General features: G+C 44.0%; 2 protein-coding genes across 3 annotated transcripts; one reads left to right on the top strand and one right to left on the bottom strand.

Moving 5' to 3' along the window:
• Window positions 1–5,211: 5,211 nt before the first annotated feature.
• LOC112098220 lies at window positions 5,212–7,281 on the bottom strand. Its single transcript, XM_024183870.1, has 3 exons — window positions 6,794–7,281; window positions 6,435–6,667; window positions 5,212–6,347 (listed from the first exon to the last, which is right to left on the bottom strand). Exons 1-3 carry the CDS (start codon window positions 7,279–7,281, stop codon window positions 5,212–5,214), a joined length of 1,857 nt encoding a protein of 618 aa, XP_024039638.1.
• Window positions 7,282–10,762: 3,481 nt separating this feature from the next.
• On the top strand, window positions 10,763–14,369 carry LOC18042430 (ATP sulfurylase 2). 2 transcript variants are annotated; one of them, XM_006435090.2, is made up of 5 exons: window positions 10,763–11,670; window positions 12,186–12,591; window positions 12,912–13,172; window positions 13,548–13,634; window positions 13,960–14,369. In XM_006435090.2, the coding sequence occupies exons 1-5, from the start codon at window positions 11,126–11,128 to the stop codon at window positions 14,095–14,097; spliced, it is 1,437 nt and encodes a 478-aa protein (XP_006435153.1). In that variant the 5' UTR covers window positions 10,763–11,125; the 3' UTR covers window positions 14,098–14,369. The 2 variants fall into 2 exon arrangements, with proteins under 2 accessions (XP_006435153.1, XP_024040836.1); XM_024185068.1 differs by lacking the exon at window positions 13,548–13,634 and having other exon boundaries at window positions 10,764–11,670.
• Window positions 14,370–16,740: the final 2,371 nt, after the last annotated feature.

Genomic DNA, 16,740 nt, shown 5'->3' with positions numbered 1-16,740 from the left:
CCAGTAAAGAGGTACTCCTCAACACCCCAGCAGCCAAACGGGCAAGGGTCAGGCAAGTGCCAATCATGTGGACGGATGAGGATGAGGAAGGGATCCTATACCCCCACGAGGATGCCTTAGTCATCAAGGCTACGGTCGCTAGCAATAAGTTTGACCGGATACTGGTTGATACAGGGAGCTCAGTTGATGTGTTATTTAAGTCAACCCTGGAAGAGATGGGAATAGCCGACCGGAAGTTGGAACACACCAACACCTCCTTGAAGGGGTTCGGAGGAGGGAAGCTGGTTCCTCTGGGCGTGGTCGAACTACCTATCACAATTGGGAGCCCCCCGACAGAAAGAACAATGATACTGGACTTTGTCGTAGTGGAGGAGGAAGGTCCTTACCAGATGATCCTAGGTCGGCCGTTTTTAAGGATGAGCAAAGCGGTGTTGTCCAACCATTATCTGGCTCTGAAGTACCGGGTGAATGGGGTAGTAGGAGTGGTACGAGGAGACCAGAGGATCGCAAGAAGCTGCTACTCCTCGGCAGCAAGGGAGGCAATGCAGATAACATCCCTCGATACCCGAGTGGAAAACAAGACTGGCAGGCAAGAACCTGTAGAGGATCTGGAAACGGTAAGCATGGGACCAGAGAACCCGGGAAAGACGATCAGAATCGGGTCGAGACTGAAGGGAGAGCAAAAGCAGGAGTTGGTGAAATGCTTACGGGCTCATGCTGATGTGTTTGCCTGGACACATGAAGACATGCCAGGGATTGACCCTGAGGTAGCGTGTCATAAGCTGGCAATAAAGAAAGGTGCTCGGGCAGTAAGGCAGAAGAGAAGGTGCTTCAACCAGGAGAGGTATGAGGCTGTAAATGACGAGGTGGAGAAGCTCCTGAGAGCAGGGTTCATTCGGGAAGTCAGTTACCCAGAGTGGATATCAAATGTGGTGTTGGTAAAGAAGGCAAACGGCAAGTGGAGGATGTGTGTGGATTTCACAGACCTCAACAAGGCGTGCCCAAAAGACAGCTTCCCTTTACCAAGGATCGATCAGCTAGTAGATTCAACAGCTGGACATGGTCTGCTTAGCTTCATGGACGCATTCTCGGGATACAACCAGATCCCCATGTACGAGCAGGATGAGGAGAGCACGGCTTTCATCACTAACCAAGGTTTGTTCTGTTACAGGGTGATGCCATTCGGTCTCAAGAATGCTGGGGCCACCTATCAAAGGCTGGTGAACAAAATCTTTAAGCCGTTGATCGGGAAAACCATGGAGGTGTACGTGGATGACATGATCACCAAGTCCAAGATCCCGAAGGAACACGTCGGACACCTTGAGGAGACATTCGAGCTTTTGAGGAAGTATAAGATGAAGCTCAATCCGGAGAAGTGTGCTTTTGGGGTCGAGTCAGGGAAATTCCTGGGATTCATGGTGAGCCATAGGGGGATTGAAGCAAATCCCGAGAAAATCCAGGCGATTGTGCAAATGACGTCTCCTCGTAACTTGAAGGAGGCACAGGGCCTCACGGGGAGGTTGGCGGCGTTGAGCAGATTCATATCCAAAGCTACAGACAAGTGTCAGCCATTCTTTCAAGTGATAAGGAGGGGAAAGAAAACAGAATGGACCCCAGAATGCGAGGAAGCCTTCCGGAACTTGAAACAATACTTGCAGCAAGCTCCGCTGCTGTCCACACCGAGGAACGGGGACAAGTTGTATCTGTATTTGGCGGTATCGGATCGGGCCGCCAGTTCTGTTCTGGTGAGAGAGGAAGAAGGAGTTCAGTATCCGATATACTACACCAGCAAGACCCTGCTCGACGCGGAGACCAGATACCCACCGTTGGAGAAATGGGCACTTGCCCTTGTGGTTGCTGCTCGGAAGTTGAGGCCATATTTCCAAGCATTCCCGGTCTCGGTAATAACAAACCAGCCATTGCGTCAAACTCTGCACAAGCCAGATGCCTCTGGTCGACTCGTCAAGTGGGCTGTGGAGCTGAGCGAGTTCGACATAGACTATAAACCCCGCGCAGCGATAAAGGCCCAGGCAATGGCCGATTTCGTAGCTGAATTCACCGAGCCCGAAACATGCTTAGGTCAACAAGATGCAGTTATAGGCAATGACGAAACTCAAGTATGGCAGATGTCTGTAGATGGGTCATCAGGGGAGCGGGGTTCAGGAGCAGGGATCGTCCTGGAAGGCCCAGAGGGAGAGGAGATCTCTTATGCTGTAAAGTTGGAATTTGCAGCCACAAATAACCAGGCAGAGTACGAAGCCTTGATAGCAGGCCTGGAATTGGCTAGGGCCGTGAAAGCAGACAGAGTTAAGATCAGAACTGATTCCCAGCTGGTTGCGAATCATGTCAGTGAAAGATTCCAACCAAGAGAGGAGAAGATGGAACAGTACCTGAAGATAGTCAGGCAGATGATGGGGAAGTTCGAAGCAGTGGAGGTGATACAAATCCTCAGGGAGCAGAATAATCGAGCAGACATTTTGGCTAGGATGGCAGCAGTAGCCGACCCGAAAATGCCAAAGTCGGTCCCTCTAGAAATGAAGTCCACCCCAAGTATCAAGCAGAATTTGGGGGTGTTGCGGATAGAACAAAAATGCTCGTGGAGGGACCCGATAGTTTCATACCTTAGAGACGGGGTATTACCACCACATAAGCTGCGAGCTCGGAAGATTAGAGCTCAGGCCTCGAGATACACGATGATCGATGGGGTACTGTATCGGCGAGGATACACGTTACCATTCCTTCGGTGTTTGGATGACGACGACGCGGATTACGTGCTGAGAGAAGTACATGAAGGAATTTGTGGAAATCATTCTGGCGGGAGGTCCCTGGCCCACAAGGTCCTAAGGCAGGGATATTTCTGGCCGACAATGCACCAGGATGCGCAAAAGAAAACCAGGGGTTGTGCAAGTTGCCAGAGTTTTGCAAGTTTCTCCAACCAACCACCAGAGAAGCTCACTTCTATGGCCTCCCCTTGGCCATTTGCTCAATGGGGAATTGATCTGATCGGCCCATTGCCAAAAGGACGAGGAGCAGCAACACATGCAATAGTTGCTATAGATTACTTCACGAAGTGGATAGAGGTGAAAGCCCTTAGCAGGATCACGGAGAAGAAAACAACAGACTTCGTGTGGAGAAACCTGGTCTGTCGATACGGGATCCCTTATGCCTTGGTAACGGATAATGGCAGGCAGTTCGATAATCACAGCTTCAGGGATTTCTGCCAGAACCTCGGGATAGAGCTGAAGTATTGCTCGCCTGCTCACCCTCAATCGAATGGACAAGTAGAAGCCGCCAACAAGACCATCAAGAGGCTTCTGAAAACCAGGCTTGGTACAAAAAAGGGTGCGTGGGTTGACGAGCTGTCAGGTGTGCTATGGGCATACAGAACAACCCACAAAACCGCAACGGGGGAGACACCGTTCGCTTTGGCTTTCGGACACGAAGCGGTCGTGCCGGCCGAGATAGGAACGACCACACACCGGACAGATCATTTCAATGAGCAGGAGAACGACGAGCAGATATGTTTGAATCTTGATCTGCTGACGGAAAAGAGGGAGCAAGCAGCCGAGCGATCAGTCACTTACCAACAGAGGGTTGCTCGGTACTATAACCAGAAGGTGAACATACGGCAATTCAGGGTCGGAGACTGGGTACTGAGAAGAGTGAATCAGAGCACCAAAGATTCCACTCAAGGGGTGCTGGGACCGAATTGGGAAGGGCCATATAGAGTCAAGCAGATAGCGGGACCCGGAGCTTACAGGCTGGTTCGCGCGGACGGCCACGAGGTGAAACGCCCATGGAACGCAGCACACCTCCGAAAATACTTCCAGTAAGATTTGCTCACATTTGAGAGCTATTTCTGCTCAGGCTCATTATCGCTTATCTTTTACGCTTTATGTCCCAAACAATTTTATGTAAGTCGAATCCTGCCATTAATGAAGCAATTTTACGCTTGAAACCAAGAAATTATCCAAGGTATGCAAAGGCTCGCCAAGTCTCAAAGCCTGTCTTATGGCGAGACAGAAGCCAAGCATGCCAGGATCTGCTCGGCCACGAGAAGGCAACAGAATCCCAACCTTTGAAGAATCCAAGGCATGCAAAGGCTCGCCAAGTCTCAAAGCCTGTCTTATGGCGAGACAGAAGCCAAGCATGCCAGGATCTGCTCGGCCACGAGAAGGCAGCAGAATCCCAACCTTTGAAGAATCCAAGGCGTGCAAAGGCTCGCCAAGTCTCAAAGCCTGTCTTATGGCGAGACAGAAGCCAAGCATGCCAGGATCTGCTCGGCCACGAGAAGGCAGCAGAATCCCAACCTTTGAAGAATCCAAGGCATGCAAAGGCTCGCCAAGTCTCAAAGCCTGTCTTATGGCGAGACAGAAGCCAAGCATGCCAGGATCTGCTCGGCCACGAGAAGGCAGCAGAATCCCAACCTTTGAAGAAATTATCCAAGGCATGCAAAGGCTCGCCAAGTCTCAAAGCCTGTCTTATGGCGAGACAGAAGCCAAGCATGCCAGGATCTGCTCGGCCACGAGAAGGCAGCAGAATCCCAACCTTTGAAGAATCCAAGGCATGCAAAGGCTCGCCAAGTCTCAAAGCCTGTCTTATGGCGAGACAGAAGCCAAGCATGCCAGGATCTGCTCGGCCACGAGAATGCAGCAGAATCCCAACCTTTGAAGAATCCAAGGCATGCAAAGGCTCGCCAAGTCTCAAAGCCTGTCTTATGGCGAGACAGAAGCCAAGCATGCCAGGATCTGCTCGGCCACGAGAAGGCAGCAGAATCCCAACCTTTGAAGAATCCAAGGCATGCAAAGGCTCGCCAAGTCTCAAAGCCTGTCTGATGGCGAGACAGAAGCCAAGCATGCCAGGATCTGCTCGACCACGAGAAGGCGAGCAGACTCCAAAACGTTTGAAGAAATTATCCAAGGCATGCAAAGGCTCGCCAAGTCTCAAAGCCTGTCTTATGGCGAGACCAAAGCCAAGCGTGCCAGGATCTGCTCGGCCGCGCAAAGGCAAACCGAATCCCAGGCATTGAGAGATCTTAAAAGGCATGCGGCAAAACCATGAGCCAAGCCGGAACCTGCTCGTCTAGACAAAGAAAAGCAGATTCTCAAACGAAAATTAACTCATAATTACAACACAAGAAAGTAATCAAAAAATATCTTTATTAATTGGTTAATGATTAACAGAGGGGATAATCTTCACGAACATTGTCCATTACAACAAAAGAAATATATCAAAAAGACGGCGGATCTGTGAGCCGAGCAGCATCGGTTGACTGGACCTCCTCAGGTGCGGGGGGGTATCGCCAGTTGCGTCCGGGGGGGTGCTCGCCTCGCCAACTTCAGCAGGGACTCCACGAGGAGGAGAGTTTTCCTCCTCAATCACGATCGGCTCCACCCCCTCGGCATCTTCCTTGGCCGCCTCCTCATCCATATGCCGAGCAACGCCAGCTGCAAGGTCATCCATCTTGAGGTCAGGGTGTTGCTTCCCGAGGACGGCCATGATGCAACGATAGGAATGCCGGAGTCCCTGGTCGTACTGGTTGTCGGCCTCCCTCTCCAAGTTCTCGACCTGAGCTCGGTGGGAGTCACGGAGAGACTCGAGCTGAGCCTCATACATAGCCTTCTGCCTTTGCAGATCCTCCTTGACCTTGGTAAACTCCTCCTCGAGGGTAATGGCTTTTGCTTGAGCAAGTGATTCTTGCTCTATCAGCTTCAGATTCTCGAGATTCAGCTCCCCTGCTTTCTTCTCGGCAACGTCAGCTCTGTTCGTCGCCGATTGGATATCCTCCTTCATCTTCCGGTCGTAGCGGCCAACCTTAGCCTTGTAATAGGTGGTCATGCAGCTGAAGTGGAAAGCGCTATGCTGCATGGCCCCCACCAGCTCACCCAAGGTGCGGCCGTCAAAGGCCTCCAGGTCCCTCTTGCTCACGGATTTAGTTAACTCATTGAGGTAAGGGACCAGATGTTCTGCTCGGCTGTCCGGTAAGCGAGGTCGAGGCCTGACAGGAGGAGAAGAGGTAGCAGGATCTGTGGCTACTCCATTAGCTTCCCCGACTTCTACAGGAGCCGGAGGTAAAATCTTCAAGGGTGGGGCCTGCTGCACGATGTTGGCCCGCTTCGCGGTAGGGGCATCCTTACTCTCGTCCCTCTTCGTGGTCGGAGGTCGAGAACGTTTTCGGGTCAGAGCCCCAATCACAGCGTCCTCCATCCTATGGCCAGGAAGTATCAAGCGAGACTCGAGCAAGTTGTATGTGGATATCAGTTCCCGGCTCGAGCAGGAATTGACTAGCACAGCCTCAACCCGTTTGAGCGGGCCGGGTCGGAGTGGGAAATGAACGCCCCAAGAAACTACAACATAAACAGACACTTGGTTAGAAACAAGCCAATGAAACAAGAACAATTATGGATACAAGGCATCTGGAGCGAGCAGGCAACCTAGGACCGTGAAACGGGGTGGGACCCGATAATCCTTCCCGTCCATTTGTGCGACCTGACCCCAAGGACCCCCAGCAAAAAAGAACTTTCTCTTCCAATTCCCACCACCACCAGTAGGGAGGTCGGTTATAGGTTTCCTGCTCTTGGTGCTAGATTGGAAGTAGTACCAGCCGGCATCTTTGGGGCTGCTCTTTAGCTGGTACAGGTGCTTCACCTCATCAACCGTGGGCTCGCTTTGGCAACATTTGTCCCACAATATGAACAGACCAGAGAGCACTCTCCACCCGTTGGGATTCAGCTGACCAGGAGCTAGATTTAGCCCGTTAAGTATCCGGGCAAAGTAAGGTTGCAAGGGACACCTCAGCCCGTACTTAAAGCTGTCCAGATACAGGGTAACATATCCCCTAGGAGGCCGGTTGGGAGCATCCTTCTTTCCCGGGACCTTGAGAGGTATCTCGCCAGGAATGCTATACCTCAGCCGGAGGTCCTCGAGCTCATCAAACGTGGTCGTGCACGTCATGTAATCAATAGCATAATCCCGCGATAGGGCTCTACCTCCTATTGTACTCCTCCTCTCTAGTCGCGGCGCCCCCGATGGGGACGCCTCACCAGAATCATCTCCTCGACCCTCACTCAAAGTATCCTCGGAGTCAGAAGATCCATCCTCACCATTACTCCCGCTTGTAGAGGTCGTTTGGGGAGACATGCTCCTAGCACTAGTCCTGACACTAGACCTAACAGGCTCTAAGGGGACCTCGGGGTCAAAGGCGGGATTGGTGAGCAGACTAGGCAGGAAGTCCAACTCGTCGTCATCAACCTCAACGACCTTCTCTTTGCCTTTCGACATTCCCTAAACTCTAACCACAACACCACCAACTACTACCCAAACGAAAGAAAAAAGAAGTTATCTACAAACTGTTCGAGACCGAGGAGAGAGAAGTAATACCTGAAGTACCGCTTCAATCGGAGAAAGGCAATGAGGGGGGGCTTCGTGCCGGAATTTCTTTGCCGGAGAAACAGAGACGTAGACGGAGACAGAGTGAATGGTGAATATGCCGTTCGAGAGGATTTGGCTTTCCAAATGAGGACGGACCCTTGGGTTGCCAGCATATAACTGCGCCGAATCCCGAGGGCCTCATAACCGTCGGTTTGAAATTCAAATGGAGGGGGCGATTTCTGCCACGTCACCTCGTTCGCAATTAAATGCGACATGACTCTTGGCAGCCTTTTCCAATCCCACGCGAGCGAGTGCTGTCGAGTTTCCACTGCTGGTCCACTAAATTACCCAACACCAGAAACTGGGGGACCGGTGTTTGGGAGAGATACTGTTTGGGATAAATATGTCGACGAGACCAGGAATGACGAGCAGATATCTGATGGCAGAGCTCTGCGAACCGGTGTGTTCCATAAAAGCCTGGCACGCGGAGGAACAGGAGCAGAAATATCCTGCTCGTCCACGATGTTGTCATCCGCGAGGCCAATTCCCTATAAAAGGTATACGGCCATTCCGGCTAGAGGTCGATAGGCGAGGAGACCCGGTCGACGGCAGTTGGCAAGACATGCTCTCCAGCCCGAGAATCTAGGCACGACATCCACGCTTTCTCCTGAGCCGTGGCGTAACACGCAAGATCTCACAGAACCACGACAGCCACGCTTTCCCCTGAACCGTGGCGTAACACGCAAGATCTCACAGAACCACGACAGCCACGCTTTCCTTTGAACCGTGGCGTAACACGCAAGATCCCCCGTTTGCCCATACCGCAGCAGTCAGAGCCCCAGACCGTCTCGAAAAAAGCAAAAAACTGGGATTCAGAGGGAGCCTATAAAAAGGTAGCCAACGAAGGTAAAAGGGTTAGCATTTTCAAGATAAAAGAGAAAACCACAAAAAAGCCATAAGACCTGTGGCAAGCGTTCCCCGAACCTTCATATCTGACTTGAGCGTCGAAGGGTTTGCGCCGGGAGAACAACCGGCGTACTCTGACTTGTCTGTGTGTGCAGGGACATCTGGAGAAAAAGCATTACTAGGAGACCTCCTGGTCGTGGTAAAGTTGATCGAGCAGGGATCCTGGTCGTAGAACGAGGAGAACCGGAATCTCGCATCAACAAATAAGTTAAAATAATATATTAAATAATTTAATAGAATTAATATGTATCTATTATTTAGTTAATTAGAAATTATTAATATTGAAGAATGGTACCAGTTTGTCACTAGACCACCACCATACCACCGTTGAAAAGCCATCGGACAACCGCTACCAATGTGATTTCTTCATCAATTTTTATACCAATTGAATTTCCAAGAGTTGGATCTACAACTTTAGGAAGGGCTCAAATCTCATTGTAAATACTTGAGAAATTTTGAACTGTTTTATTTCTAAAGTAATTGTAATTATTTTAGATAATTTTATTTATCAAATGAGTAGAGTGTTAGGTTCTGATAATTTTGATGTAATTTCGGGGACATAAAACTCTATTCTAGCAATGATCTAACGACTCTTCGGCAGTGGTGCGGCATCTCTCCAGTGGTTTTTCCAACAAGGTAAAAAAAAAAAAATTGATTATTTTCATTAAATAGTAATTTTTTTAGAAAATAATTTAAATTATTTAATTAGTTATATGGTATTGGTTAAATTGATTTTAAAATAATATTAACTAATTGTAAATACAATATTCAACTTGTTTTATCTATTATTTGTTTAATTTTTAAATTGAATTATTCATAGTTTAGTTTTTTTTTAAATTATATTTGTAACTACCGTTAAAAGTTTAATATGTAAGTGAGACAGTAAACTAGTTCAAGAAAAAAAATTTGTAATATTTTTTTTTTCTTTTAAGAGTCTATGTTAAACCAAACAATCAAATTTAATTTCACCCTCTCCTCATCTCATTTCTTATCCCCTTCTCTTCACTTTACTCCTCTTTTCTTTTCTCAATTCTTCAAACTAAGCACCACTTGAGAGAATGTTTGGTAACAGTTAAATAAATTGAGATTGGATTAGTATAAGATAAAAGAATATCCATCCTATGCTTGGTGCCAAAAGTATGATTAAATTGAGTCACCAATTGGTAACACGAACAGTGTAAAACTCTGTCCGTAGGGCTACAAATTTTTAAATTAAAAATTATTCTAACATATATCACGGTATAAGATTTTTTCCCTCCTATCCTTCCCTCTCTCTTGCCGCGGCTAAGTTCTTGGCAGACACTCTCTTCACAAGCTTGAACTTTGGCTTGTTCAAGTTAGATTGCTCTTAGCGACAGCCGACGGCATATTCAGCCACCGAATGCTTTAGATATCAAACTTTGGGCGGATTGATGATCAAAACTGAAGATTGAAATTTAGATAATGCAATCAATTGATTAAAAGAATTAAAGCTCTTGGTGTTCCTTGTGAAAAGTCCCCAAATTGTCGACCTCAATTACAATAGAAACATAACTGACCACAATTGAAAAAAGAAAAAAAAAATTAACCGTTCTTGTTTCAAATTGTCAGCAACTGCTGTAGCCTGTAGCCTGTAGGCTTGTAGCTAATTAACTGATTCTTATTGCTCCTTAGCTAATCATCTGGAGAAGAGGAAGAAAAAAAAGAAAAAGGGAAAATAGCGGAAACACGGAATAAGAAAGAGGAAAACAAAAATATTTTTAGAATTTTTTTTTTCATTTTTCTTCCGAGACATGTTAATGATTAGCTACTACTTTACAAAACGCAAAACATGATTATTTATAATCTACTTTAATATTGTACTAAGTACAGTATAATATTATATCTAATTTTATCCGTTTCTATATCATTACATTCAATTACATTTTATTCCATTTTATTCTATCTCATCATATTCAATCTTATATACCAAATAAGTCGTTACAAATTTTAAAACTATCCAAAATTTTATAGAATTGAATATCATATAAATGTTCATCATTCACAAAAAAAAAAAAATTCTATAAATTAATTTGAAATTGAAACAAGTCCATTTTAATGCAAAGATATTTAACAACTGTGCCATTAATCAGGAAAATGAATAAAAAAATTAGATTATAACTTGATAAAAGAAAAGTCCTGTTGATCGAAACTAAATTCATTTAGTAATCATGTAAATTTTTATGATCAAAATCTATTTATTGATGTTGTATTTACGTCGAATAAATGAAATGTCACTTAACTTTTAAAAAAATAAAGTACAAAAAATACATTTAATTAATATTAAAGAATACTACAGTAGCAATGTCATGGAATATAAAAAAAGAGGGTGTGTATGTTATTAAAATATTATATTTTAAGAATATTCACTTTAAAAGCATAAGCATGGTCGTCGAATCACAGAATTTAATTATTATTTTTTAATTTGCGAACGGAAAAATCTACATGTAGCAGGAATCGAACCAAACGGATTCCATGCAGTGTAATAAGTTGGTTATCGGGCTGAAATGGAAGAACGTTGATCCAAGCCGTTGATCTCAATGAGCATTCTGGTCCCCAACAGTCTGAACAGCTTCAAACTCTCGTCCACAAACTGAAAAAACAGAACGTGTGGATCTCTTTCAGCTCACCGCCGTATGCCGTAATGCGTTATTATAATAAATCCACTTAAAGTTATGATCTTTCAAAACGTTCCACAAATTAATAGCTGCAGCAGCAACAACAATTTCGTCAGTTACACTTGTACTTATACATAACAACCACCGCCATCATGTCTCTGACGATTAAAGTACACATCGCTGCACACTTTAACCTCAATCTCCGTACGGCTAAGCAGACGAAGCTTACAGATTACAACGTTAAAATACGACCGAAACCCATTTACCATTCGAATCAGTTGATTGCGTTTCAGCCCAAAATGAGTGCTGCGGTCAAATCAGCCTCGTCTGCGATTAAGAGTTCTTTGATCGAGCCGGATGGTGGGGTCCTGGTGGATCTGGTGGTGCCGGAGAGCGAACGGGGGTTGAGGACGACGGAAGCCGAGTCAATGCCGAAGGTGAAGCTGACGAAGATCGACTTGGAATGGGTTCACGTGGTAAGCGAGGGATGGGCGAGTCCGTTGAGAGGGTTCATGAGGGAAAATGAGTACTTGCAGAGCTTGCATTTTAATTGTTTGAGAATGAAAGATGGGTCTATTGTCAATATGTCTCTTCCTATTGTTTTGGCCATTGATGATGAGACTAAGGAGCGAATTGGGTCTACCACTAATGTGGCCTTGCTTGGTCCTACTGGCGGCTTGATCGGGATTCTCAGGAGGTCAGTTTCTTTCTTTGTTGTCTCTTTTCTTTTACTTTGTGTTGCATATGACCCTACGGATTTTGGCTATTTTTGCTGTTACATTTTATCGGAGGTTCCGTATGACATTTGTTATGTGCTAGTTAAGTTGTTTAATTTGTATGCAATGGTTGGTATCTGCTGCGAATAGGATTTTGAATTATGTACAACAACTTTAACGGTGCTGAGTTTACAATGCTTTATGGAGTCGCATCGCATTCATTTTGCTTGGCTTATGTTACAAGAACATTTTTTTTTTTTTCAATTAAGCTTCTGCGGAATGGATTCGCAAGAGTAGATACTTAGATGAGCCTACATACTTAAATACAGTTCAGCTTCAGAGTACCTTTCGAAGATTTTTAATGCTGTCCTATATGATGGCATTTTCTGTAATATTAAAATGGAATTATGATGAGTTAGCAGCTTGACACTTTGTTATTTTGCTGTCATTTGATTTGCTTTATAGAATGATTCCTGAAATTTCACTTCCATTGCAGTATTGAAATATACAAGCATAATAAAGAAGAGAGGATAGCTAGGACTTGGGGAACAACTGCAGCAGGATTGCCATATGTAGAGGAGGTTATTACCCCGGCTGGGAATTGGCTTGTAGGTGGAGATCTGGAAGTATTAAAGCCCATCAAGTACAATGATGGTCTTGATCACTACAGGCTCTCTCCTCAGCAACTCAGGAAAGAATTCGATAATCGTCAGGCTGATGCAATTTTTGCTTTTCAGTTAAGAAATCCTATACACAATGGGCATGCTTTGTTAATGAACGATACACGCAGGCGACTTTTGGAAATGGGATACAAGAATCCTATTCTGTTACTTCACCCTTTAGGAGGTTTCACAAAAGCTGACGATGTGCCCTTAGATGTTCGAATGGAGCAGCACAGCAAGGTTATGCACCAAATAAACTTATATTTCTTCCAATCTAGGGTTGATTTGCTATAACACAAAAACATATCAGGAATCCTTACAAGTGATACAATTCTTTATCTTGTGTAGCTCTCAACTAAGTCTATTTGTTTATAATCGTATAGAATCTAAAATAAAAAATAAATCAAGTTATTATTCAAAGAACTTGTAAATCCACTCTAAGACCATGCGATCAAGAGCAACATGAATAGGGCTATTATCTATTAAGAGTTAACTTCATTTTTGTTAACCCAAATGTTTAGTTCTTGAAGGTTCTTATTTTTTATTTTTCTCTCCTGTAGGTCCTAGAAGATGGTGTCCTTGACCCTGAGACGACCATTGTTTCCATATTTCCATCACCCATGCATTATGCAGGTCCAACTGAAGTTCAGTGGCATGCTAAGGCACGTATAAATGCCGGTGCTAATTTCTACATTGTTGGTCGTGATCCTGCTGGCATGGGTCATCCAACAGAGAAGAGAGATTTATATGACCCAGATCATGGAAAAAAGGTGTTAAGCATGGCTCTTGGTCTAGAGAAGCTAAATATTTTGCCATTCAGGGTAGGTATTATTGTACACTTCAATAGTTCTAAGCATTGAGCCTTTATTATTTCTTCCACTGAGATGTATTTGTCATACGTTATTTTGTTCTCTTTGCTATTTTATTCATCTGTCCTGCAGTAATTGTATGATTTATTTCCTAGTAAAGCAACTGAATGCTCATAATAGACTGGGTGCAGTTAATTGTATACGACAGCATTCTTTTTCATTGCTCAGACTTGTGTTTGTTAGGTTTAAAATCTGTTATATGGGGTGGGTCGATAGGGTTTCTATCTGAGGTAAGTATTGATAAGGTGCATATATGATACAGTGATTTTCTTCTCTCATGCTGTCCCTAAATTGTGATTTTTCTTCTTTTTACATTATACTCTCCAGGTTGCTGCATATGATACTGTGGAAAAGAAAATGGCTTTTTTTGATCCTTCACGTGCAAAAGATTTTCTCTTCATCTCTGGAACCAAGGTAGGAAAAGTGTTTAGTGACTCATTTCCCTAAAAATAATCAATTCATGTCATGGTTAGGCTTAAAAAAATAAAAATCACGAAAAAAAGCTTCCTCATTTCCAAGTGAGTATTCCACAATGCTTTCAGTTTTAGGTTGGGTGAACTAATGAATTTTCAGCCTTTTAATGTGTTATTAGTCCAAGAGCAATTTCTACATTTTGATGTGCATGCATTTCTCAGTTGCTGGATAATTATTAGTTTGCTGGCAACCAAAAGTCATTGTCCAGATGCGGACTTAATTTCTACATTTAAATGGTTTTAATCAACTGACTTAATTTCTCCAGATGCGGACTTTTGCAAGAAGTGGTGAGAATCCTCCTGATGGCTTTATGTGCCCTGGGGGATGGAAAGTCCTTGTCCAATATTACGAGAGCTTACAAGCTGAAGAGGCAACACAGCAGCCGGCCATTTTAACCTCTTAGATAAATGATTTATTGCCAGAGTCTCTTATCAGTAGAAGAAGGAATTCGAGTAAAAGATGAAGAGGCAGAGCTGAAGACCATCTTAAAGTTAGTCCTAGCAGCTACCACATTAGGCATATCCAAGTAATACTTGTATGCTTAATATTCTTGTTACTGTTTCGAGTTAATTTTTTTACTACAATAAATAAGAGTGCAATGCATGGGAATTAATTGTTCTAGATTGTCTAAAGAGACTTTATATACAAGTAAAACATCTTGTGGATTGTTTTCTGCATATGTGTAATGAGAGCTTTGAAGTTTTCTTTACTCATAAAACTATGAAAGGATCTTCTGGCTTCTGTGACAGCGAGGACTCATCTAACCTTCCCAGTAGTTTAATGGGCTTCCAGGCTTGATGGGCCTGCTTTGGATCATTAGACTATGGCACCGGTGTTTGGGACCCCTAACCTAACTACGTTCGGCCAAAAGTGTCCATTATCTCAGATTTACAAGTTTTCCTCTAGCACTCTCTCGTACTATATTGGCTTATTTGTCAACGAAGTTTGGAGTCATACACTGATGGCAATCAATGGGCGCCCAAGAGTGGGGCTTTACTTTGTCAGTGCAACGTGAATCTCAGCCCAAAACACCCACAACACAACACCTTACCCTTGTGGTTGTGGACATTGGACAACGCCGTACTGCTGCGCCTGTATTACATGTTTATAGCAGTAGACTGAGAAAATTATCGTGGACACAAACAGCGCACTGCCCTACAATTCATCAGACGGCGGTCCTGCACTCTGATACTGACGTTACAATGTTACGGTGAAGATGAGATGATGAATGCTATCGTTATGGTATAATTAATTTATCAAAGAAAAATTCGGACAATCCCCATCCAAAACCAGGAAATTTTGGTTCTGGTGATCCAGCAGAGCAGGGGCAGGGCAGGCAACAAAGGAACAAATAATCCTCCCTGGCTTTGGACCCTCTCAATAGAAATGCTGTCCCCTTGCTTGATTGTGTTTCCGATCAATTGAATTTGACATAAATGTTTCCCTCCATTTATTTTACACAGTACATGTGCCACTGCAATGGCCATGGTACGTCCGTAGAGTGCTTGGCGCTCCGTATCCTGGGGGCTTAGCTGTAATGGGTCCATTCCATTTTCCATTTCTTTTCTTGATTCATTCTTACACATATTTGCTCGAAGATGTTCACAACATTTTTTAGGCATACGTGGCTTCAAATATGTCACATTTAAAGTTAATGAAATGGGTGGTTCTACGGGGCTAGCGCCACAGAATTAACCATTATGTCATTCAATCACAATTGGAAAATTCTTCTGGTATAGGTCTAGGCCATGTTGAGCTTTTTGCCTTTTGAATTCTGAGACGTCTGTATTTTTGTTATTCATGATTCAAGTTCGGTACTTTTCAATTCCATTCGATTGAACTGGATTCCTCTATTTTCGTTATGGAATGATAAAAAGGCGTTCAGGCATATCATAAAAATGGCATCAGAAATTGCGTATTGCAGGTAGAGCCGAAGTTACAACCTAACCGATGCATCAGTGCCCAATTAAATCATATTAAGAAGCAAAGAAATTGGCATCAAACGAAACAGGTAGTTTCATTGCATACAGTTTGAGTTTTTTTTTTTTTTTTTTTTTTGAGACTGATTAATCATCAGATTACTGCATTACACAGATATTTACAACAACTGCTTATTGTAGCAGAGGTATTACACTGATATTTACAATCAGATATACATGATTGGGACTTACATTATTACAATGGAGGTATTACACTGATATTTACAATCAGATATACATGATTGAGACTTACATTATTACAATGAATTCTATGAAGTACATGCCCAATACAAATAACCCCTCACAGGAGAGGATGTCCATACTCCACTTGCATTTCGCAAGGGAGAAGGATATAAAGAACATTTAGCCCCCACAATACTTTTGTGGGGGCTAGAACCGCTGCCCTCACAATGCTTGTGAGGGCAGCAGCCCACCACTTCGGCCAAGGCCGAAGTGGCGCATACAGTTTGAGTTAGCTAAACGGTTTGGGCTGACAAATTTGTCCGTACAATGTTGCCTTCACAAGAAGTATTTGGGGGCAAGGGTAACATGGCCTTCATGTGCATAACAATCAGTCATTTTCTAATCTTACAACAGGAAAGTAAGAAAATGTGCATTTGAGTCATGGCCTTTCGGTGACCCGCTGACACTGTCATACTTGGCTCTGTTTTTATCTTCAGCTCACCAGCCAATGTCATTCACAGAACATGGGGTAGTCTCATTTTTTATTTTTGAAGACTACTAGCCATGGGCCCATTCTATATTTCCACTCTCCTCGTCTCTCTTCACCTTCAAGTCCTGGGGCCTGCTTCCCCTTTTATTTCTGTCGCTTATCTACATTCCGTACGAGTCTGACATTCTTGTTAATTTTTCAAAGATATACAAATTAGTAATTTTAGATTAAAAAAAAAAAATATCAAACTAATTAAATATTAATCGTATATTGCAATACATACACGTATGATAGAAAATCATAAAGAGTAGAACAGATTAGCTTAGCGCTTGATCCGAATCTTTTTTAGCTTTAGACATTTTATTGATTGGTTTACTTGAAACTTGAAAGTCAG

This window comes from Citrus clementina, unplaced genomic scaffold (assembly GCF_000493195.1).
Source record: "Citrus clementina cultivar Clemenules unplaced genomic scaffold, Citrus_clementina_v1.0 scaffold_5, whole genome shotgun sequence".
Taxonomy (NCBI): Eukaryota; Viridiplantae; Streptophyta; class Magnoliopsida; order Sapindales; family Rutaceae; genus Citrus; species Citrus x clementina.
Note: the sequence above shows the minus strand (reverse complement) of the source record. Positions and strands in the feature narration are given on the sequence as shown.